Here is a 25,318-nt window from a genome sequence, read left to right on the forward strand (position 1 = left end):
GATTTTAGGCTCTGATCTCTGTCTGCATAGCAAATTGGATTGCCGGTTGCAATGTCATGTCCTATTTGAATAATTTCCCATCCCACATACTGACTACCATGCAGTCTCAAATTAATTCATCCCTTAAAACTCTGTACCTACAACATCATACAAAATTTAAAATCCATTAGAAAGGCCTCAATCAATCTCCCAATCAGTGAGATCGTTATTGAATCTTGCCCTTTCTCTAACAATATTTCTTTTGGGACTAAAACTCTATAGTGAATGCATCATTTTTTGCATTCATTTCTTTCACATGTTAGCATATTAAGGGTCTTATCTTACCAGAATATTAAAGATCTCTGGATTCAAAATGTTAACTCTGCTTTCTCTCCACAGATGCTGCCAGACCTGCTGAGTTTCTTCACTAATTTCCATTTTTGTTTAAAATTAACAAGTTTAGCACCAACTGTGATTTACAGAAGTGAGTTTCAAACTTCTGTCAGACATTGCTTGTAAAAGTATTTCCTAATTTCAATCTGGAGAGATCAAGCTGTAATTTTTAGATGACGTTGCATGCACATACACAGCCCAAACAATGGAGATAATTACTTCCTCTGTATCCTGTCTGTTCCCTTTTAATGTCTTGAATATTTCAATTAGATGATCTCTTAGCTTTCTATAAATCTGGGGAATATAACTCTGGTTTGTGTGATCTCTCTTTTTAACTTAATCTTGATATTCAAGCATCATTTTGCTAAATCAAAACTGCAGTCCCACCAAGGTCTATATTTATATACTTCCTGATGTGTTCTACCCAGAACTAAACACAGTACTCTAGCTTTGGTTTAACCAAGACCTTAGATAGCTGAAGATTAACATCTACCCTTGATGTTTTTCTAGCTGTCTGGATATGAAACCCAACAAACCATTGGACATTTGATTATTTTCTGCATCTGCTAATGACGTTAGAATGTACTAAACTATGTATATACACCAATGATTTGCATGTGGGAACCAAATGTAATATTCACAAATTTATGGATGATATAAAGCTGAAGGGGAATGTGTGCAGTGAGGAAGATGTAAAGTAGCTTTGGGGAGATTTGGATGGCTTTGTGTGTCGGCAAAAACATGGCAAGTGGAACATAACGTGAAGACGTGAGATTATCCATTTTGGTAGGAGGAGCAGGTGCACAAAGTATTTCTTTACCTGTAAGAGGTTGGAAAGTGTAGATGTGTAAAGGAACTTAGGTGTCCATGTCAATTAGTCACTGAAGGCTGACATACATGTTCTGCATGCCAAGAGGGACACTTACAGAAAGTTTATTGCAAGAGGATTTGAATACAGGAGTAGTGAAGTCTTGCTTCATTTGTATAGGAACTTGGTTAGACCTGACCTGGAGTATTATGTGCTGTTCTGGACTCCTTATCTGAGGAAAGATATCATCATCTTTGAGAGACTGCAACAAAGGTTTACCTGATGTTTTACTGGAATGGATGGACTGTCTAGTAAAGAGAGTTTAGGTCTGTATTCTTTCTGCAGGCTCAAAGGGCTGAAAGGCCCACTGTTCCTATGGAGTTACAAGTCTCTTTGGACATCACTGCTTGTTTTTTTTTCACCATTGGAAAGAAACGCTGATCTAACATTATTTAGATCCAAAGCTCACAATGAAATCCATTTGTAACAGTTTTGTCCATTCACTCAATCTGTAAGTGCTTCTTTATAACTCATTGCTTCCATTGACACTGCTTACAATATAACCGATCGTTGTGTCATCAACAAACTTGAATATGTTGCTTACAGCCCCACCATCTAAGTCACTTACAAGATGGTGAGAATGCAGACATTTGAAGAACATTACTAGCCACATTCGGTCAATTAGAATACTTTGTCAATACCTCTACTCTCAATCTCCTGCTGCACGGAGAATTTCCTAACATGCTCAATAACTTACCTTCAATTCCAGGAGTTTCACATTTAACTAACAGTTTTCTGAGAGACTTCAATGAATTCCATATAAGTAACATACGTAAACACTTTACTAGTCACCAGTTCAAAAGAAAATCACTTAGTTTTGTCAGGTTCTCTCTGATCAGCTGAAAATTTATAAGGTGCTCCATCACTCTCACTCAGATCATTACAGAGTAATGAAGACTCCATGGAATGCTGAAACAGTGTGTGGGATCTCCTAGATCTGGAAGTCTTGCCTCATTTCCCAAGGACCCCCTTCAAGCCAATGTGGGGGGGGGTGGGGGGTGGTGGTCGGGGGGGAGCGTTTATGACTCACAGCATACTGAAATGAGCAGGGTCATAAATGTCCTATTTTTGCTAAATCATTAACACCTTAATCACAGCATGGGCATTACAAATCTTTACTGTGGTCAAAAAGATCTGTGGAGCTGCCATGATATGAAGTTATTTAAATGTCTGGTTCTTTGAAAATTAAACCACAATCATAGAATCCTTAGTGTGAAAGCAGGCCATTTGGCCCATACTGTCCCCCTGAAAAGCTTTCCACCCAGACCCAACTCCCTAATCCTTGCATATCCCATAGCTAATCCATCTAACCTGCACATCCCTGGACACTGTGGGCAATTTAGCATGGCCAATCCACCTAATCTGCACATCTTCGGACTGTGGGAGGAAACTGGAACACCGGGAAGAACCCAAGCAAACGCAGAGAATGTGCAAACTGCACACAGTCAACCAAGGCTGGAATTGAACACAGGTCTCTAGTGCCAAGAGGCAGCAGTGGTAACCACTGCCCCCTTTGGCCTCTAGGCTAATAGCCTCCCTGTACCAGTGAGAGGTTAACCAAGCCTTTTAAAATTTAAGAACAGTCAGATATTGTGTCGATGAGATTTAAAAACATATTTTAGATGCTGTTTAGTGACATTTCTAAGGGCTATCATTATGTCTTCATCAATGTTTGGTTGCTTTCAACAACCTATCATTATCCAAGTAGGGCATCCTAAGTTGACACCAGATTCATAGCTCAACAAGTTTGGTAAAGGCTTAGCCATCTTTGATGAGATATTATAAATCCCTGTTAATTTTGAAAGGGATTAAGCACTTGCATGGTTTTGAATGTTTGGAAAGACATCCATGAATCTGAGTTTTCCAAACCACAGTAAAAGATAAAACAGATATTTAAACGTCTATTTTATTCCATCTTGACATGGTATGTAGTATGCCCATAGTGGAAACTGCCATGGACAGTGTAAAGACAAAGGGTAGAAGGTGGATTGGCATCAACTAGCAATACCTTGACATGTGACCTATAAGGAGTCATGGAAGTGAGGGACGTGAGTTGGCAATGGCAGGAATGAAGTGTCATTGGGATGGGGAAAGTGTTACTATGGGTTGCCATGGATAGGGCTTATGGGAGTGAGTGGGACATTGAGTTGGTGTGAGGAGTGAGGGTTAATATCAATAAAGCAATAAGAACATTTGACCATCTTGCCTCAGGACTCAACAGCTCCTGTGGCCACCTCCATTCTGTGCTTGAGAGCAGTGAGCCCATCTCTATGCCTCATCCACTCACCTACTCCATCCCAACCTCACAGGTATCTCGCCCTCTTCCACAAAAACCACGATCCCCCACTCTACCTCCACTGTCACTGGTCTCACAGGTCTCCGATTCTATTCCCTCCCTTCCACTCTCACAGGTCTCTCCCTGCCCCACCCCTCCCCCTTTCCACTCTCACTCTCGCACGTCTTGGGTTATAGCAGTTCACAAGCACCTGGTGAATGTGTCTTAAGGCAGGCGTGGGGAACAGGGGGACTTTCCAACTCCTGCTACCCAGCTTGGGTGCAAAATCCTTGGCCTCCATCCTTAATTCTGGATTTTAGTAATTTCCTGACAACAGATGCAAGGCTAACTGGTCTGTAATGTCTTGGGTTCTTTCTGGCACATTTTTAGATTGCAGAGTGGCCCATTGTAATGCTATTTTGGTGCTTGTGAACTGCCATAACCCAAGACGTGCGAGAGTGAGAGTGGAAAGGGGGAGGGGTGGGGCAGGGAGAGACCTGTGAGAGTGGAAGGGAGGGAATAGAATCGGAGACCTGTGAGACCAGTGACAGTGGAGGTAGAGTGGGGGATCGTGGTTTTTGTGGAAGAGGGCGAGATACCTGTGAGGTTGGGATGGAGTAGGTGAGAGGGTGAGATACCTGTGACAGTAGGATCGGGATAGGGGAAGGTTTTAGACACGTATGACACTGCGGGTCAGAGTGAGGGTGGTGACTAGGAACCAGTGACTGTTGTCATTTCAGCAGAATTTTCTGAGCAGGTTGTGGATTAACCTGAAGCTTTTAATAAAAAGCTTTATTATTTTTCAGCTTTGCAGGAACAGAGCATCAACAAGATGGACAGAAACCTCTAAGAAGTCTTATGCAATTAGTTTAACAGAGCATGGCTGAGTGTTCTCTTCACTTTTCAATATTATTTTTCTTGGAATGTCTGGCTCTAAATACTGACAAAAGTAATTAGTTAACAATGATTTGAGCTGATGTTATGGATATAATCTTTAGTATCAATGAGGTTTGGGCATTGGGCTTCAGTCTTACATTTTATTGTTCCAGCTTTGAGTGTGCTGCATCTCTGCCTAAGCCTTACCTATGAGCAACTGACTCTTTCAATAAACTCCTTACTTATGTACTACAATAGATTATACTGACCTTTGTATTACAGCTTTCCAGTACAATGACTCCATGCTATCTTCTCAGAGTGGCTGGGATGGACTTAATACCAAAAAAGGAATCAGACTGAATTTCTTCCTATATCCCATAATATCAACATTTCTTTAACATATGCATTTTGACTATACTACAAACATGTCTGTAATTTCCTCATGTTCATTGACAATATCACAATACAAGTTCTCAAGCTGTCGTATTGCCCCATGGACCCTCTTCCCTCCAATAAAATTGTTAAAAAAAGTTGGGTTGCTTTTTATATTCCTTGCAAAATTCTTTCCATGCTCACTTTTTGCAATTCTGATTACCTGTTTGTCACCTTTTGCAGTACTTGGCATATTTCTTTGCATAAGTTTCTGAGATTTATTTTTGCATTTTTGTATGCGTTTCCCTTTTTGTCTCTTTTCTCTTTAGTCATCAATGGCTTTCTTTCTAGCAAGTATGAACATAAACAAAAAAACATAAACCTTCCCGTTACAAGAGCAGCAACTTATATTTACAGAATACCTTTAATGTAATAAAATGTTCTGAAGATCATCTGAGGAGCTTAACAAAACAAAGTATGCCATCAAGCCAGCTGACTAAAACCTTGATAAAAATGGGTAGGTCCAAAAGAAACTCTAGAAGATGCTTCTGGTCAGTTACTGGGTGCATTGGATCATCCGAATGAAGTAAATTTCAGGAGAGTTTAACCCAAAAAGAAATCAGGCTGAATTTCTTCCCATTCATTAAAGTGGAGGGAAATCCTGACCATTCCTGTACTGTTGTGCAAATTATATTTTGTGTTAAATATTATAAATAGGAAGTCAGAGATATTGTTGCTTTACAATGGCATGAGCTACTTAATACCACAAAACTTTAATCAATACTGATGTTCTGTATCTCTCAGCTTGCTCCACTAGTGAAGGCAGTTTCAACCCGAAACAGCTATACATACAGTTACCAGACTGCACTGACTGGCAATTTAATCAAAATTACAATTTTAAACAATGCCAGTGAGCTGAAAACTTGCTGAAAGTACGGTCAGCTGAATTAGTACCTGCTGGAAACTTCTGTATGTGTTTTATAGCTGGTGAATTCTTTGTCCCCTTTCTCACTTTGTGTACATTTGTCTTTCTCTCACTCTGGGTAGTACACTCTCTTCCATTCTTTTTTCCAAATTTCTTCCTCTCTGTTTCACCAGCATCTGTCCCAGCCTTGTGTCTTCTCACTGGGTGACCATGTCCCTGACGTATATCTGTGTGGGATTTCCAGTCCAGACAACTGGCCCTTGACTGTGACTGACACTCCACTGCAGCATAAGGGAGTGTTACACTGGCAGACTTTTGAATGAGATAGTGTCATGGAATTGCTTCTACGTTGAAAACGAGCAGGGGAGTTATCCTTGGTGTCCTGGCCAAAATTTATATCTCAACCAACATCGCTACAACAATTTTACTGCCTGCTATTACATTGTTATCTGTGAAACCCTGCTTTGCAAAAAATAGCTGTAAAGTGCTTTGGATGTGCTGAGGTTGTAAAAGATGCATAAGAATGCAAGTCCTTCTTTCCATGTCAGTCTGCTCTGCTGCTATTTGGTCCCATATTCCTCCCCAGGAGGAAAGATTAGTTGAATCTATGTGAAAACAGAAATGATATGAAATCTGCCTTTAAACCAGAAAACTAGTACATTTCATGCTCCATTGATTTACTTACACTCAGTTGAGATTATTTTGTAATTTTATTGGAACACATTCTTTTTATTTTGCTGGTGAAATTTTGTAGAACCTCAGTTAACTCTTATTCTCTCTACCTGCCGCTGTACACAGGGCCAAATGTGACAAATGAGGCAAAAATATAAAACCTGTATCTCCAATAAAATATAAGATCACAACAAGAAACATTTCCTGGAAATATTTTGGTTGGATACAAATTTCATGAAGAAAGTATGTTTATGAAAGATATATGTAGCATTTAATTTAGGCATGTTTGTTCATTTAATTTACACAAAGGGAGGGAAACTACCTCTGGGCCACAAGAGCCTGTAATTATTTTACTTAACCCTCTGGAGCAAGTGGGACCTGAACTGGCTCTCCTGGCTCAGAGATAGGGGCACTACCAATGCATCACATGAGCCCTCTGGTTCCCTTTTTTAAACCTATTTTCTAATCAACCTGTTCAGAGATTTCATTGCATACCTCTGAAGCAGGTGGGACTTGAACCCAGGCCTCCCTGTCCAGGGGTAGGGACACCACCACTGCACCACAAGTAGGTCCCTCTGGTTCCCTTTCATATAAGTTGCATTTGATCAGGATAATTAAAAAAAGCAAGGGTCAATAATTTTCTTTCGGCCAGGCAAAGCTAACCAGTGTCAAATGTTTCCAGTTGCTAATCAGTCACAACCAAGATTGACTGTTTCCAATGAGTAATGACTGACCAGTCACGAGCAATGTTAGCTGTTTCGCCTCAGTAGTAGCTAACTAGTCAAAGTCAATGTCAACTGTTTTGGGATGCTCAGTGCTTGTCAACTAAGATTGAATGTTTCCAACTCTTTTTTTCATTCATGGGCTGAGAGTGTTACTTTCTAGGCGACATTTATTGACCATTCCTAATTGCCCTGGAGAAGGTACTGTGAGCTGCCTTTCATGATTTGGATGTCAACATAGGAGGTATGATTAGTAAGTTTGCAGATGACACCAAAATTGGAGGTGTAGTGGACAGTAAAGAGGATTATCTCAAAATACAACAGGATCTTGATCAGATGGGCCAATGGGCTGAACAGTGGCAGATGGAATTTAATTTAGATAAATGTGAGGTGCTGCATTTTGGAAAGGCAAACAGGGCAGGACTCATACACTTAATGGTAAGGTCCTAGGGAGTGTTACTGAACAAAGAGGCCTTGGCATGCAGCTTCATAGTAGATAGGATAGTGAAGAAGGCATTTGGTATGCTTGCCTTTATTGGCCAGTGCATTGAGTATAGGAGTTGGGAAATCATGTTGCAGCTGTACAGGACACTGGTTAGGCCACTATTGGAATACTGTGTTCAGTTCTGGACTCCCTGCTACAGACAGGATGTTGTGAAACTTGAAAGGGTTCAGAAAAGATTTACAAGGATGTTGCCAGGGTTGGAGGGTTTCATCTATAGGGAGAGGCTAAATAGGCTGGGGCTATTTTCTCTGGAGCATTGGAGGCTGAGGGATAACTTTATAGGTATTTATAAATTCATGAAGGGCATGGATAGGGTAAATAGACAAGGTCTTTTCCCCAGGATGCGGAAGGACAAAACTAGAGGGCAGAAGTTTAAGGTGAGAGGCAAAAGATTTAAAAGAGACCAAAGGGACAACATTTTTACACAGAGGGTGGTGCATGTGTGGAATTAGCTGCCAGAGGAAGTGGTGGAAGTTGGTAAAATTACAACATTTAAAAGGCATCTGGATGGGTATATGAATAGGAAGTGTTTAGAGGGATATGGGCCAAATGCTGGAAAATGGAACTAGATTTATCTAGGATATCTGGTCGGTGTGGACGAGTTGGACCGAAGGGTCTGTTTCCATGTAGTACATCTCTATGACTCTCTGACACTAAGAGATATCACACACAACTGAGTGCCTTCCCACCACCAAAATCACAGTGACTTTTTTTGTGCTTTTTTTCTAACTTTTAACCACCACCAGTAAAAATACCCATGCATCCCCAGTTGAGTATTGGGGTAGGGAGAACAGGAAGTGACTAAATCAAAATGGAGTTGGAGAACTATTGTCCTTGATATTTAGGGGAACATTTGGTTGGCAATTGTTTCACCCATTCTGATTAACACTTCAGGATCTGGTTACTATCATATTTCTCCCTTTCGGCAACTGCACACCAGAACTTGCTGTTGGCTCGTTACCTCTCAGCAGACCCTGGGCCTAGAAGGGGCACTAGGCAATATTCTCAAGGAAGTCCAGAATGAACTCTAAACGCCTAGATTTGTATAGGTGAAGTTTGAGACTCACCATAGCGGCACAGACATGGTTTTTAACCAGGACTTCCACTTCTGATCATCCCCCAGTAATGTCTGCTGGAAAGTGCATGCCTGTAGACGTTAGACTTGACCAGGTGCCTCTGTTGTTGAATAATTTGATAGCACTGACTAACTACACCTGCAATCCTAATAGCAGACAAAACCTGTCAGAGAAAGCCAAATGTTTGGGAGAAGAAAAGGTTTTCACAATAAAACAACTTGGGGATGATTTCCAACTGTTTCCAGGCTGAAAGGCAGAAAGCTGGCAAAAAGAGAATTGAAGATCAGGTCCCGTGGATAGAAGTTTCAGGTGGATTGGCAAATTGACAGATGAGATCTTGGCTATTTTGGGAGGGAGTTTGTTGAAATAAACTAGTTGCGATCCTGTACCAGCAGGAGAAGACACGGGGCTAGCTGCAACAAGAATGCTTGTCTGTTGCCTACAGGTTGCCAGCTATGATTAGGCCTAAAAATATGAAAATGATTTGTGTCTCGTGATGCTAATTTCAGATGGAAAGAGTAGCCCTTTCATTGAGTGTATTTGAGTGCAAATCAAAAAAAGTTGACCATTGCAACTTTCACACATTTCTGCTCTTTATTTGGTGAATATTAATGAGTTAATCTTAAACCTTTGCCAAACATCGTAATTTGGGAATTTTACTGTGCTGACGCCTCCATGTTTGCAGGTTATGGGCCTGCAGGATAGCATGGAAAGGAAAGGAGAAAGATAAATCAGGAAGAGGAGGAAGGGATCAAGGATAAATCAGAAGAAGGAAAAAATTGAAAGGGGGAAATAGGCAGTATGTAAACGAGGAAAAGGAAGGTCAATGACAAAGGAGCAGTAAGATGATGGGGAAGAGGAAAAAAAAGGTGCACTTTTTATACTGAGAGGCCCTTGCATATTTTGTGAACTGAGTTTTTTTTTCATGAATAAGCATCTTGCTTAAGAATGCTGACCCTTCCAGGCTTGGCATGTGCCTCACACATCACTGCCAAAGTTCTGAGGGGTCCTGAAATAGGTGATAGAATAGGGGACTTTCTACTTGTTTTAGGAAGCAGTCTGCAAAATACCCCAAGCTGATTTTAGATTGTATGTATTTCAGGAGTCCTTTGGGTGTGAGAAATGGATCCCTGAAATTGTGCTCCAGTTTTAATGCTTGCAAAGTATGAACTCCACTGTACAACTTATACATTGTGCTTTATCTGTATCAACATAACTGTATAATAGTTTTACATACATCTGTTATCATTCCAAGACGAGGAAGATGACATAGGTGCACAACAGTATCTCACACTGTGTCCCACACAGGATAACTATATAGTGTTTATAATTAGAATTATAGCATGATATAACATAGCAGGAGGCCATTTAGCCCATCATCCCTCTCCTGGTTTCTTTTCCATTAGGGTCATTGAACTACAAGCCAAATAGGCAATGATCTTGCCTATGAGAACTGCCAGTCAATCAGAAGCTGGAAGCTCTTGTATTCAACATTGCCATGTGGGAGGGCTGTGGCTGATGTAAGAAAATCACCCATTGGAGTCTCAGGATCATGGTATGACCCAGAAACAGGTAAGTAGTGTTGGTAGTGTGAAGGATTTCATGAGGTGGGAGTTGTAAGGAGAGGGGACATGGAGTCATTGGCTACTTAAGAGCCTCAACTAGCGGTAGATGGTAAGATTGACCATGTTGGACTGTTCTTGTGGTGTGGGGGTGGTGTCCCTACCTCTGACCCAGAAGGCCAGGGTTCAAGTCCCATCTGCTTCAGAGATGTGTAATAATGTCTCTAAACAGGTCGATTAGGGGGAAAACAAAGATTGACCATGTGCTAACAATCAGCCTTATGAAATTCCCCTCTCATCTGTGAACTCAGCATTTCGGGAAGCAGACGTTTATTTACATGACACTGTGAAATGTAAACACATTGAAGAATACTTTTTCTCTGTGCTAACAGGCAGACACGCATAAGCAAATTTGTATTCTAAGGTCACAGCACACATTTACATTATTACCAAGATGGTTGATGTAGGTCAAATGACGTTCATGTACTGCACAGATTACCTCAGGTTGCCAGAAAGGTCCTTATTTGAATGATCATGAGTGGAATGCCCCTTCAAATGGACGTACGATAAACAAATAACCTTTTCAGATTCCAGTCTTTTAAAATACACAGGTTTCAGCCTGGATTGGTTACTTTTCCTGTTTTTATTTTGGATAAATGGAAGTTGATGGTTTCTGGATTTCCTGACAAGGTTATGGCTTAGTTTCTGAAGAAGTGAATCTTTGAATGTGAAAGAAAATGACTCTCTATTATACTGACTGGGTTGACTGGATGTTTGGCAGGTTGCTGTTCTGTCTGGAGGAACAGTCCCTCTCGTACTTTTGATGTTCAGACAGATGGGTTGCTCCCTGGTTCTTGGGTAACAAAGATTTGTTATTTATAGTTAGTTTTAGTCACATGATCTCAATGTTTATTGTCCACCCAAATTGCTTACAATTTGGCTGATTCTTTACTGGCCTCATTGTTAATTTTGAACTCAGAATGCAAATCTAAGGGTCCATAGATTTTGAGTTTTAGGTAAGCCCCTAAACAACAGAAGAGGTTAACTCCACAGAGAAAGTAGGAACTGCCGATGCTGGAGTCCGAGATAACAAGGTGTGGAGCTGGATGAACACAGTAGGCCAGGCAGCATCAGAGGAGCAGGAAAGCTGACGTTTCGGGTCTGGACCTTTCTTCCACAGATACCTTTCGGCTTTGTACGTCCATTTGAAGGGGCATTCCACTCATGATCATTCAAATAAGGACCTTTCTGGCAACCTGAGGTAATCTGTGCAGTAACTGAAAGTCATTTGACCCACATTAACCATTTTAACAGCCTTTTTAGAAGAGACATTTAGTTCTAGAAAATTCTGCAATGAATATGTTCCATGTTTAACGTTATGGAAATGGTTTGCCTTTACTGGACATGACACTTTCTTTCCACAAATGTATATTTTGAAGGCTATTAATGAAACTGCTTCCACTAATTTACTTACCTCAATAGCATATTTTTGTTTTGAATCAAGATTAATTATTGTGAGCAGAATCATCAAGAAGGGTCCCTAATTTGGTTACTATTGCACCTGCTTGAATGGCTCACCAAAGTGTTTGCAACCGAATCTCACCCAGAGTTACTGAAGAAGCAGCCAGATTTCCTGAACTTAGGGTACAATAACATACAAAATAAAGGTAAAACAAACACAATTTTGAAAACTTTCCTCTGAAAGCAGAAGAGTAAGTTTGTTTTATTTTGTAAAAACAAACAACATTGTTGCTTTGAAAGTTTTGTATAACTGGAACACTTTCAGCATATTTCAGCAAAACATTTTTTTATTGCAGACATCCCAAGCTACTATTGCATTCATGGTATGTAAATAAATTCTTCCTGCTGTATTGCAGTGGTTGTAAATTCCTTATTGTTACATTGGTAGTCATTTTTCACTCACATATTACCCATGATATGAAATCAATATTTGATCATTTTCAATTACTGTTAAAAGCAAAACCTTCCACATCAAATGACACATTAATGTATTTTTTGTAGCAATTAATATGAAAGAACAATTATGACCAGGATGTTTAAATTAAGACATTGCAAATTGGTTTATTTTCAACATAACGTAAAGCACTTATTAAAAAGCTGTCCAGACTCACTCATGTCAATAGGAATTCCAGAATTTGGATGAGAATGTGGAAGGCATAGTTAGTAAGTTTGCGGATGACGCCAATATTGGTGGCATTGTAGACAGTGAAGGTTTTCTGAGATTACAAAAGGATTTTGATCAAATAAGTCAATGGGCTGAAAAATGGCAGAGTTCAATCAGAATAAATACGAGGTATTGCACTTTGTTCCAACAAACAAGGGTAGGGCTTATACAATTAATGGTAGGGCCTGGGTAGTGTTGTAGAACAGAGGGATGTAGGGTGCAGGTAATTAAGTCTTTAAAGTTTGCATCATACACAGACAGGATGGTTGAAAATCCATTTGGCACGCTTGCCTTCATTGCTCAGTCCTTTTGAGTATAGGAGTTGGGACGTTATGTTGAGGTTGTACAGGACATCGGTGAGGCTTCTTCTGGAATACTGTGTCCAGTTCTGATCACTCAGCTGGAGAGGGTTCAGAAGAGATTTACCAGGGTGTTGCTGGGTACGGAAGTTTTGAGTTATAAAGAAAGGCTGGATAGGCTGGGACATTTTTTGCTGGAGCGTAGGAGGTTGAGAGGTGACCTGAAAGAAGTTTCTAAAATAATGAGAGGTATAGATAGAGTTGATTGTAGTTGTCTTTTCCCTAAGATGGGAAATTTCAAGACTAGGGGGCACATTTTTAAGGTGAGAAGAGAGAGGTTTAAAAAAGACATAACAGGTAAATTTTTTACACAGAGGTGGTTTGCGTGTGGAATTAACTTCCTGAGGAAGTGGTGGATGCGGGTATAATTACAACTTTTAAATGACATTTGGATGGATATACGAATAAGAAAGGTTTGGAGGGATATGGGCCAGGTGCAGGCAGATGAGACTAGTTTAGTTTGGGATTATGTTCAGCATGGAGTGGTTAGACTGACGGGTCTGTTTCTGTGCTGTATGACTCTATAATAATCATCTCAAATTATCTCAAGATGATCTTGATGACTTCAGCAAGGCTGAGAAAAGGACTTTTTTAATTCATTCATGGGATGAGAGCCTGGCTAACTAGACCTGCATTTATTGCCCATCCCTAATTGTTAAGGATCAACCACCTTGCTCTGGAGTGACGTGTTGATCTACCAGGTCAGGATGGTAGCTTTCTTCCCTAAAGGGCATTAGTGAGCCCGTTGGGTTTTCCCCTTACTATCTACAATGGATTCATGGTGATTATTAGATCCTTAATTCCACCTGTCATAATGTGATTCGAACCTGGGTCCCCAGAACATTATCTGGGTCTATGGATTAATAGACTAAAGATTGTATATTCAGGCCATCACCTCCCCCTTCAGTTTCTGGCTGTTGGAATGCCTTTACAAAGCATGCCTAGCACCTCAAGGTAAAAGTTGTTCAATATCAGTATTTTATAAAATGTTATAAAGATGTACTTTTTGTAAAGGTCCAGGAAACAGGGTGAAGTTGTATAATATTTCCAAGTTTAATTACTATATTATGCTTTTTTTTGCATATTTACAATCTTGTAAGTCTTATCGTGCATTGTCCATCTGCCCAAGGTCTCTATTTTGTGCCAAGAAGCACACTCCCATCGGAGATCACTGATTAACTATCAGATCTAGTTCCTACCCATTGAAGCCTTTTACTATTTCACTCCTTATCCTTTTAATCTGTCTGTTTGTCCCTGTTATCATGATGAAGGGTACACTCCAGGAATCTCATGAACCTGTTGTTTCTCTTTACAAATTCTGATTGTCTTTGTACAGACAGCATTTACTGTTTATATTTCAGATTTAGCAGTACACCTGTTATTTTACTTTTTACTTGTGTTGTTACCAATGCAATACATATTTTAATAAACTTGCATTTTATTCAGCAGAGATAAATGGAATAGACAAGAATTAAAAATATTATTTCATACTGCTCACACAATATTTCAAACCTACTCAACTTTTAGAAACAATAGAGTACAGATAGAGCTTGTTGCCACAATTTTATTGTCCAATTCTGGGGACCAATGATGTAGGTCCTAAGAGACAGCAGATGCTAAAATGGGGCATGCTATTTTCCAAGGGACAATTAATTTATCAAACTTTTCATATGTAGATGTTGCAGTCACATTCCAAAAGGCCCGAAAAGGTGGCCATTGAGTTTCTACCCAAAATTATCTAAACAGCGCCACATATATGGAAACATTATTGATCCTTTTACATCTCATTAAAAGAAACTAGCCGAATCACAAGTTAATACTAAAGCACTGCAACTTCAGTCATGTTGATTAAAACTGGTCAGGAAAGAGGCCATCCAACTTCTGACTCGAACCAATGTTATAATCATGAGCAATATCATGGGAATTTCAAGAAAAGATACTATCTTCCTTCCACGAATGGGGGTTGGCTTTGCCACTAATGAACAGGAACAGCTGAATGATTGTTTCTTCAGACCAAATTATAATACAATTTCTTCAAACTACTTTTAATTTAGAGATATCATCTTGGCAAAGTTATTCCTATACAATTTTTCCCTGGCTTCAAAACGCAGTTTCACAGTGACTGGACAGATGGTGCAATTTCGTTTGAAACTGGGGCTGAGATTTTCCTCATATTTTGTCTTCTGAATGAGGTAATAGGGGTCTCTCAAATGACTCAACAGTAGTCGGTGTACATTTTAATGGAAACCTTATTTAAAGGCTAACCATTACACAGTCATGTACCAACACAAACTCAGTATCTCCTTCATGAGATCTTTCTCCAGGCTCTCTTCTGGCCATGTGACCTTACATTATCATTACATCACACTCTCTTAGATACATTCCATTAATCAATTACTCTACATTTCCTCCCAAGTCTTTGTTTAGATTTGTTTCTGATGTTGATGGCCAGCTACATTCTCCCTCATTTTGGCTTGAGTGTGTATCGTGGATAACTGTAGGCTTTTGCTCAACCTCTACTCTTCATCAAAATCTGAGTAGTAAGTCCGTGCTCAGACTGGTTTACTTTCCGAAAACACTGAAGCTCTTCAATTTCTCCTTATAACTCACTGTGATATTTTGAGCAGATATGATCTCAGCTGCTCTGTTTCTCGATAATAGTTCCTTCTAATTGCACAACTGCTTTTAGAAGTTTGGGAGTCAGTTAGCTCAGTGGGTCGGGCATCCGATGGCAACAGCACGGGTTCAATTCCTGCATCGGCTGAGGTTACCATGATGGACGCAACCTCTCCCCTCATCTGAGGCATGGTGATTCTCGGGTTAAACAAACACCACTTTTCCTCTTCATGTTCTGGTTGGAGAATGGCTATTTTACCTTTTCTACAGGTTTACCCTCCACCAAAGTTAATGATGTCTTTGATCTAATTCTGTTAACCGATTACTCCACACTTCACTATCCTCCCTGAGTGTTAGGTGCTCAGGCCTACAGCTGCATTCCTATTGACCCACCATTTCTTCTGCTGGACTCCCTCCTGTGCCTGCTCAAATGGTGGAGGAAAATGTCAAGTTTTGCTGCTTCCCAGTTTTTCACCACTTGCTTGTCTTGCCCCCAGATAAGAGATGTTCATTCACAGGACACAATTCACAAATTATGAGAAAGTTTGTTTGCTTATCACAAAATAATGCACATGACAGGGATATTGATACATCCTTCGTTACATTTCAAAACATGTATGGCATTTGCTGACATGCTACATGCTGGCAAAGCAGCAATATAGAAGCTAGTTTAACCTGCCAAAATAGATTTTATCAATTTTAAAATCAATGATTGGGTCTTTTTAGGCAGGCTGGGGCCAAAACGTCAGGAGGTAGGACAGTGGTTGCCATGCCCAATATTCTCCTATTACCATGGATAACTTGATTGTGAAATTAAGTCCTTAAGTAGCCAACTGAGGGCCCTTTTCCAGCATTGCTGGCTTTTTACCAGTAGCAGATCCTCCATCTTGTATGGAGATTCCCTAATGAACCCTGATGGCCTATTTTGTGGGTTCAGCAGGGTGGATGGCATTCTGATTGGGCACTTTGGCCCACAAAGTAATGATATTCCATGGTAAAAAGCCCCAGGATCTCATAATCTAAACCATATTTCCTTTGGCTTGGTCAGTCAGGGAGGCCCTTGATGACCCCAGTTCCAATTACCACACTTTAAGGACAATCTTCATGCAGCTTCTTTAGGTTAGGGCAGTCTCAGTATGGCCATCACTTCCACTGGGATCTGACAGGCTTGCAAACTCCTGGCCATCTAATTAACCGGTGTCTCTTCAAAGTGGTGATCTCGTTCCTTGAACAGGCAAGAGTGCTGATGGCAGCTTATTAGCTGTTTGATGATGCAAAACCAGTTGGGATTCTTAGAAACTGTCAAGGCAGCATTGCCTCTGACTTTCTGGCTTGAGAACAGGACCATCTCCACCTCAACAAAATCCTGCCCAATTCATTACTGAAGATTCTCCCATGGGATTTGGGTATATCTGCAAGGCCAGCAGTTGTCACCCATTCCAAATTGCCCTTAAACTGACCGGCTTGCCAGACCATTTGAAAGAACAAGGAAGAGTTAACCAGATTACTGTCACATATAGACACAACCAGATAAGGATGTTAGGCTTCCTTCCCTGCAGGATATTTTTACCACTATTACTGAGACTACCTTGATATGTCAGACTTATTAATTGAATTTAAATTCCACCAGTTACTGTGGTGGCTTTCGAACTCATGTAGTCGGAGCTGGGGCCTCTGAATTACTAGTCCAGAGACATGACCACCACCATCTCCCCCGAACCACATCATTATTAATAGTCACTGGTTACATAAGAAGCTGCACACAGCAGTGATCAACAAAGATGAGAAATTAATTCCACTGTCTGCCATTTGGAAAAAAATCCTATATGTGTTCTTGTTTCATAATGTTGTTATTTTGCTACAGTGAAGAGGACAATAATTCATGTTGTGCTTTGAGCAAAATAACTTTAATGTCTACAGTTTAACAGTATCATATTTTTGACACAGAGCTGCTGGTTAACCATACATTGGAATAAAGTACCAACATGGTTTTTAAAATCTTTATTGTTTGAAGGCAGTCCACTAAATTGAAACAAATATTCTTTTTATGGATATTAACTTCATAAGTTCCTTAAACCTATCAATCTTTCCTGATGAATAAATAGATAACAATTTGTTGGTACAACACACTAGTTGTAGAAGTACATGCCAGAAATAAACTATCTGAACTTCAGAGCTGGCAAAAGATGTCTAAACAATCCGGTGACAAATGCTGATAATATTTTTCAACACATACAGTACTGTGGTATTTGTGGGTGAAAGGATACTGCCACTAATCCACTTTTCTTTGACAGGATGTAAGGACTTAATTGTCTTATAGTGACAAAGAAACAACCAACATTGAGTCTTGACAAGAGGCTCTCATTTAAACGAGCTGCAGTTTATCACACAACAATAATTAGGTACAATTTACATTAGTTTGTTAGACTTTGTTCCAAAGACTATGTAGAGACCTGTGGATATAAGTCTTCACTTCAAGATATTTAAAGATGTTCTACACCTTATCCCCTGTTAAGCCTGAATGACATTATCAGATTGGGTGGAGCTTAATGCAGTCTCCTAATTAACCCTTTCAGAACCAGTACTTAATAAATCATTTTTCATTGTTCATATTTTAATTCAAGTATGTAGTTACATTTACCACAACCTCACCTTCCCACCTCTCTCCGCTCGCTTCCATGATTTCATGGAATCATGTGGGCTGGAGATTTCCAAATTTTTCCAAATCATGTTCTTTTCAGGATTGGAAGTTTGACCAGAAAATGAACAGGACGCGTCATAGAAATAATATGAAAGGCAATTAGGAATTGGCAATAAGTGCTGGTCCAGTCAGTGAAGCCCACATCACATGACTGAACTAAAACAAACTGTGGCTATGAGAGTAGCTCACTTCCTGATTCCCCAAAGCCTGTCTACCATCTAAGAGGCCAAAGTCAGGGTGGAATACTCCCTACTTGCCAGGACGGGTGCAGCTCCAACATACTTAAGAAGTTGACTTGATTAGCACCCTATCCACCACATTCAACATTCACCATTGGCACAGAGACATCTGTAACATCTGCAAGATGCACAATAGTACCTCACTACGTCTCTTTCAACAGAACCTTTGAAATTCTAGACCTCCACTTACTAGAAGGATCAGGTCAGAAGTCACACAACACCAGGTTATAATCCAACAGGTTTATTTGAAATCACAAGCTTTTGGATCACTGCTCCTTTGTCACTTCACCTAACAAAGGAGCACACTCCAAAAGCTTGTGATTTCAAACAAACCTATTGGACTATAATGTGGTGTCATGTGACTTTTGACTTTGTCCACCCCAGTCCAACACCGGCACCTCCACATCATAGAAGGATCAGGGCAGCAGATGCATAGGACCACCACCATCTGCAAATCCTGCTCCAACTCTCACACCATCCTGACTTGGAATATCTATCATTTCTTCACTGTGACTGGTTCAAAATCTTGGAATTCTCTTCCTAATAGCACTGTGGATGTCCCTGCAGCCTAAGGACAGCAGCAGTTTAGAAGGCAGCTCACCACTGCCTTCTCTGGGGTGATTAGTGATAGGCAATAAATGCTGGCTTAGCCCACGATGCCCACATCCCATGAATGAAAGAAAGAGTGGACAAAGATCTGGCAAATTGACTGCAACATGTGAAAGTATGAAATTGTCCGTTTTGACATGAAGAATAAAAAAAAGCATATTACCTCAAAGGTAAGAGATTTTAGAACTCTGAAATGCAGAGGGATCTAGGTGTTCTTGTGCATAAATTGCAAAATTTTAGTATATAGACACTGCAAATAATTAGGCGAACTAACTATATTATCAATTATCATGAAGCAAAGTGAATATAAAAGTGGAGAGTGTTTCAGTTACATAGGATACTGGTGAGACTGCATCTTGAGTACTGTGTCAATTATTGGTCACCTTATTTCAGGAAGGATGTAAATGCATTGGAGCCAGTTCAGAGAAGGCTAACTGGACTAATATCTGGAATGTGCAGGTTGTCTTACGATGACAGGTTTGGCAGTCAAGGCTTGTAACTACATGAGTAAGAGATGAAATTCGAAATTGCTGGAAAAACTCACAACTGAAGAAGGGTCACTGGACCTGAAACATTAACTCTGCTTACTTTCCACAGATGATAACTGATCTCTGAGTTTATCCAGCAATTTATGATTTTGTTTCTGATTTCCAGCATCTGCGGTTCTTTATATTTTTTTGGAGCAAGAGGCGGCTTGATTAAAACATCTAAAATCCAAAGCATATGTAGGCAGAATTCTTCCCCTTACAGGAGAATGTAGAACTAATGGTTGCTGTTAAAAAATCGAGGTTGCCCATTTAAAACAGAAATAAGGTGATTTATTTTTCCCTCAGAGGGTCTTGAATCAGTGGAACTTTCTTCCTGAAATGCTATTGGAAGCAGATTCACTTGAGTTTTTTAAAGGCAGAGATAGACAGATTACTGTTAAAGGTTATCAGAGATAGGGCAGGAATGTGGGATTGAGGTCACAATCAGATCAGCCATGATCTTACTGAATGACAGATCAGCCTTGAGAGTCTGAATGACTTACTCGTGCTCCTGATTTGTATGTTCACAAAATTTTACCTCAACTTGTTGATGAGGTTGGATATCTTGGTTGACTCTCTGTGGTTCCTGTACTGACACTTCAAATATTTTCCCATCCTTAGACAAAAGGATTGTTGATGACTCAGCATTGTTTGCATTCCTCGTACTGATAATTACACTTTGGAAGATGAAGAACTGAAATGCTACTCTCAAACTTGTGTCCTCTAATCCTTTGGCATCAAATTCAAATCTGCTGCAACAATTTGTTCTGCAGACTGTTTTGCTTTCTGAATGACTTCTGTTAAAGATTGCTTAATGAGCTTAAATGGGTTGTACTGCTTATTCCTGTTGCCAGTATTTGCTGCTGCTCACAAATTTGGCTGAGTTCCTGTGTTTAGATTGTTCTTCAATGAGAAGGAGAATGGAAAACATTGGCATCACTCGTTTACTTGCAGATGTCCATCCTGTTGACAGGATGAAACAATTAGTTTTTTTTAACCAACATAGAATCTATTCAGATTACGTTCCTTTTGTTTAGTTTCTACTAGATAAATTTAGGAAGCCCATAAGGTGTTCCACCATAATGATAAAAGTACTGCAGATGCTGGAAATCTGAAACTCAGCAGGTTGGGCAGCGTCTGTGGAGAGAGAAACAGAGTTAATATTTCAAGCCCGGTATGTTCCGTTCTGAAGAAAAGTCATTTGGACTCAAAATGTTAACTTTGTTTTTCTCCCTACCAAATCATCTACCAGTTGCTCCTTGATTGTTTGAATGACAGGAGTTTGTGCCTTGACCAATTCTTCATTGATTGCCTTTTAAGTAGACTTGGTATACCTTTGTTCCTCTTGAGTTCTTCGCTATCTCTTGGAAATCTTTGAACACTTTCTGGGAATATGAGTTCAAATCCCACTGTGAAAGCTGGTTTGAATCTAATAAAGACCTGGAATTAAGAAGCTAGCCCAATGGTGACCACAGTTGATTGTTTAAAAAAAAACCATCAAGTTCACTAAAGCCAATAAGGGAAAGAAATCTGCCCGGTTTGGCCTACAAATACCGAGTGCAATTCTGGTCTCCCTGCTATTGGAAGGATGTTGTGAAACCCGAAAGGGTTCAGAAAAGATTTACAAGGATGTTGCCAGGGTTGGAAGATTTGAGCTACAGGGAGAAGTGAATAGGCTGGGGCTATTTTCCTTGGGGTGTCAGAGGCTGAGGGGTAACCTTTATAGAGGTTTATAAAATCATGAGGGGCATGGATAGGGTAAATAGACAAGGTCTTTTCCCCAGGGTGGGGGAGTCCAAAATTGGAGCGCATAGGTTTAAGCCGAGAAGGGAAAGATATAAAAGAGACCTAAGGGGCAACTTTTTCACACAGAGGGTGGCGTGTGTATGGAATGAGCTGCCAGAAGAATGATGGAGGCTGATACAAATACAACATTTAAAAGACATCTTGATGGGTATGTGAATAGGAAGATTTTAGAGGGATATGGGCCAAATGTTGCCAAATAGGGCTAGATTTATTTCGGATATCTGGTTGGCACGGATGAATTGTACTGAAGGGTCTGTTTCTGTGCTGTACATCTGTTTGTCTCTATGTGACTCTAGATCCAACAGCAATTGGCCGAGTCTTAATTGTCCTCCGGGCAATTAGGGATGGGCAAAAAATGTTGGCCTCCCCAGTGATGCCCACATCCTGTGAACAAGTAGAAATGTTAAAAATTCCCTGGACGTCGAACACTTGTGTTAAATCTTGCACTTCTAAAAATATTTTTATTTTCAGATTAAATTTTTTATCAAAAACCTGAAGAAATGTTTTCTCCAAGAAGTCCAATCCTGCATTTGCTTTGGCCCATCTCCGATACTAAATCTTGCAGATGGTTCTATTTCCCTGCACATCTTCTTAATATGATTATTTATTCTACCTACTTGAAAATTATTAAATTCTGCAGTATCTCAGTCCTGCGGAAATCTCTTATCCTTGAGACTTATACTTCTATATCTGGTAATGCTGCTTTACTTTCCTTGTCTTAAAGTTATTAAAATGAGCAGAATAGTATTACTGTATTACTTTCCTTTTAATTTTTAAAAAATAATTCCTTTATAATTCTGTGAATTCATAATGCTGTTTATCTGGATTGCTTATGGGGCTTTTCATGTTTTCACGTTTCAACATGGAGGTCTCCCATAAAAGCCAACTGGAGGTTATTTCACTTTTTCACTGACAAAATGGATGGCCTTCACATCCTTTCATGGCACATTAAACATTGTCCATTCTTTGTCATAACTGTTCAGATAAAGTCTGCCTCCTCAATAAATTCTTCCTGCTTGAGCTAGATTTCCTGCTCTTGTCATGATCTCAAAGGTTTTCTAGTGTCTTGCTGTGTTAGAATCCATCTGCTTTAACTTTTAAATTGTGCCTTTGTTTCACCTTCATTCTGCTTTGTAGCATTCCCAGTGTTGTGACCCCAGGATAAAGTATTTCTAATGACCCCTGACTTCCATACTGGGGTTGTGGCTCATGGTGTCCACTTTGGTGGCTATACTCATTGTGAATTATAAGTATTCCCTGTTTTCACTTCTCAGCCTATTTTCTTTTAGCACAATTAATTTGAACATTTCCCCCTTTCCAATAGGGATTTTTAACCATTTTCACAGAGGTCAGATATGTTTACTTGCTAGCCAAGCCTCAAATGCTCCTACTGATCCTTGTTTCTCAATGGAATCTGTAACTGGCCGACGTGAGCAATCTTTAAGCTCTTTCTAATCCACACTGCTTCTGCTGTGTTTTTAAACCATGTCTGAAGTAAAGACTTTCGCCTGGAGTGCTGTTTCTCCCTTGTTGATCTTTCCACAAGTTCCTGCTGACTGAATTTTTGTTCAGGCAGTTGCAACTGCTGATTGTGTGATTAAAATAGGAAAGGAAAAGCAAAATAATTAGTTAGCTCACTGCTCCACATACTGGTAAAATCTTTAAAGCTGTAAACTCACTTGGACATCGAGAAATTTCTTCTCATGGATCCTATGGATATTTTCACTGTTGTGTACTTTGTGGTAGGAAGCAATGATGCTCACTGCTGATTGCCATGTGGGTATAAGCATGGTACGTCTTTTTTTGACTGGACCTAAGGGCCTAATTGGTTTACAATAGTACAGGATCAATCATTCAAGTCTTAAAAAGAAAAGGCTTGTCTTAACAAGACGTAGTTTACTGCACAATAACAATCAGGTGCAAGTTACATTAGTTGCTTTGGCATTTTTACTAAGACTGTGAGAAGACATGGGCCTGCACTCCATGGGATACTAAGATGTCCTTCCTTAATCTCATCCAAGCATGTATGACATTTTTAGATTGGGTGGAGCTTAATGCAATATCCACTATTAACTAGTTCATAACCAACATTTTAAACAGTTATCGAAGAAGGGTCTAGGCCCGAAACGTCAGCTTTCCTGCTCCTCTGATGCTGCTTGGCCTGCTGTGTTCATCCAGCTCTACACCTTGTTATCTCTCTTTTAAACAGTTATTACTATTTTGAAAACCAGGATCAGCTGGTCTTTTTATTTAACTAGCTCTGAAAATAAACCATCATTAGCCTTGAAAAGCACAAAAAAATGTGAAAGCACCAGCTGTCATTTCGTGGGTCCTCATGGGTTGTTATACAAAATTCAAGAGATGATTCACATTGTGATTTCTAATGAGGATACTTCAAATCCTCTTTTTATCGATCATATTAAGGAAGGTGCTGAATATATTTTAGTTACTGCAACCACAACTAGGTGCACAACAAAACTGGAAACGGGGGAAAAGTAGTGATGATACAGGAATATTTTGAAATTATATTCAATTTCTCCACACACTGTGACAGCCATTGTTTCAAGCCTCTGGACTTGCCAGAAAGTAATACAGACAGTATCCGTTCCAGACCAGAAATGAGGGACTTCATGTGAAACCTAGATTGGCATTTCTTGAGGTCCTTGTCTGAAGACGTCAGCAGTGTCTGAGCACTGTTGTTTTCAGGATGATATAGCATTGAGTTACTTAGAACCATATCATACGTGTAATTCTGTTTTGTGTAATTTTTGGTGCAAAATTTTGTATGTAACAGCCAAAGACCTTGTGCCAAACTGCAACTTTTTTGGTAGAATAGTCATTGTTACTTGTTTATTTTCAGTGGAGAGTGATCTTTTGCCAAAGAAGAGCTGAAGGAGTTGAATAAACTGTAACATAAGCACTCAGTAATGTGATTGTCATTTTAGACTTGTGTGAATTGTATGTCATACATGTCAGGAATTCCCCTACTCCTAGAACAGTTTTAATCTTTGACACCTCATTTAGCCGTTTAATATTAGATATAATTAAACATTTTCTGTTGCATAAAGTATTTCATTTGAGAGAATATTTCTCATTTAGCAGGACAGAAAGATTTTACTATGCATCATACTTGTGTTTTTGACCTATAAGTATTCAGTAGCAGAAAAATGTTACATGTTTAACACATTGGATGTTCATCTCCTGACATTATCAATTGTCAATATCCAACTATTGTTAATCATGTATTCTTCAAAACAAGAGACCAAGTTAAATACAGGGGATATTTTTATAACAACTTTATTAAAATACATGTAACAGTCCATAAGACATATTCAGGCACTTTAAAATCACACTACACACAACAATTCAAAAGGATTGGGGACGCCTCAGTTTATGGGTGGTTCCCTTTATACAACACACTGTTAGTACAGAAAATTGTTAAGTAGACATTTACTTATAAAATGTGACCTACTATTCTTATGTATAAGCTTTCTTGAGAGGAACATAATATATTTACTGACTGAAGCAGACTCCTCTTCTATTGTACTTTTATCATCAGCACTTCCAACTATTCGATTCTGTAGTTGTCAATGGGGCAGAGCTTATGTTGGGTAATACAATCTAGAATAAAGGAAAGGAAAAAAAAGAAATAATTAGCTGGTTTCCTGCTCCACAGATAAGACAAATCCAATGGTTGTATAAATTATACTTACTTAGTACCTGAAAACTCAAGACATCCTTGTTGTTAAATAACCTCTTTCAGATTCTCAGGGCATTTCAATGTGCTTTGCAACTAATAAAGTACTCGCTGTAACTCCTGTATTATAGGTAATACAGCAATCAACTTTGTTCACAGGAGAATCACAAAATGAGCATGTAATATTGAAATAAATGACCAGATCATTTATTTGAAGTGTTAGTTCAGGAGTCAGTGTTGGTAAGATCAAGAAATTCTCTGCTTTTGTTTGATTATAGTACAAGATCTTCTATGTTTGCTTCAGACTTGACCTTGGTCTAAAAGATCTTCTAAAAGATCATCTGAAAGATCCAG

At 39.5% G+C, this 25,318-nt stretch overlaps 1 protein-coding gene across 1 annotated transcript in view; it reads right to left on the reverse strand.

Moving 5' to 3' along the window:
• Positions 1–24,745: 24,745 nt before the first annotated feature.
• mcph1 (microcephalin 1) overlaps positions 24,746–25,318 on the reverse strand; it is a 265,997-nt gene continuing 265,424 nt past the window's right edge. The window contains exon 13 of the mRNA XM_048597101.1: positions 24,746–24,888. Within this exon, the coding sequence (XP_048453058.1) occupies positions 24,836–24,888 (53 nt within the window). The 3' untranslated portion in view covers positions 24,746–24,835. The remainder of the gene's footprint in view (positions 24,889–25,318) is intronic.

Source organism: Rhincodon typus, chromosome 5, assembly GCF_021869965.1.
Source record: "Rhincodon typus isolate 14 chromosome 5, sRhiTyp1.1, whole genome shotgun sequence".
Classification (NCBI taxonomy): Eukaryota; Metazoa; Chordata; class Chondrichthyes; order Orectolobiformes; family Rhincodontidae; genus Rhincodon; species Rhincodon typus.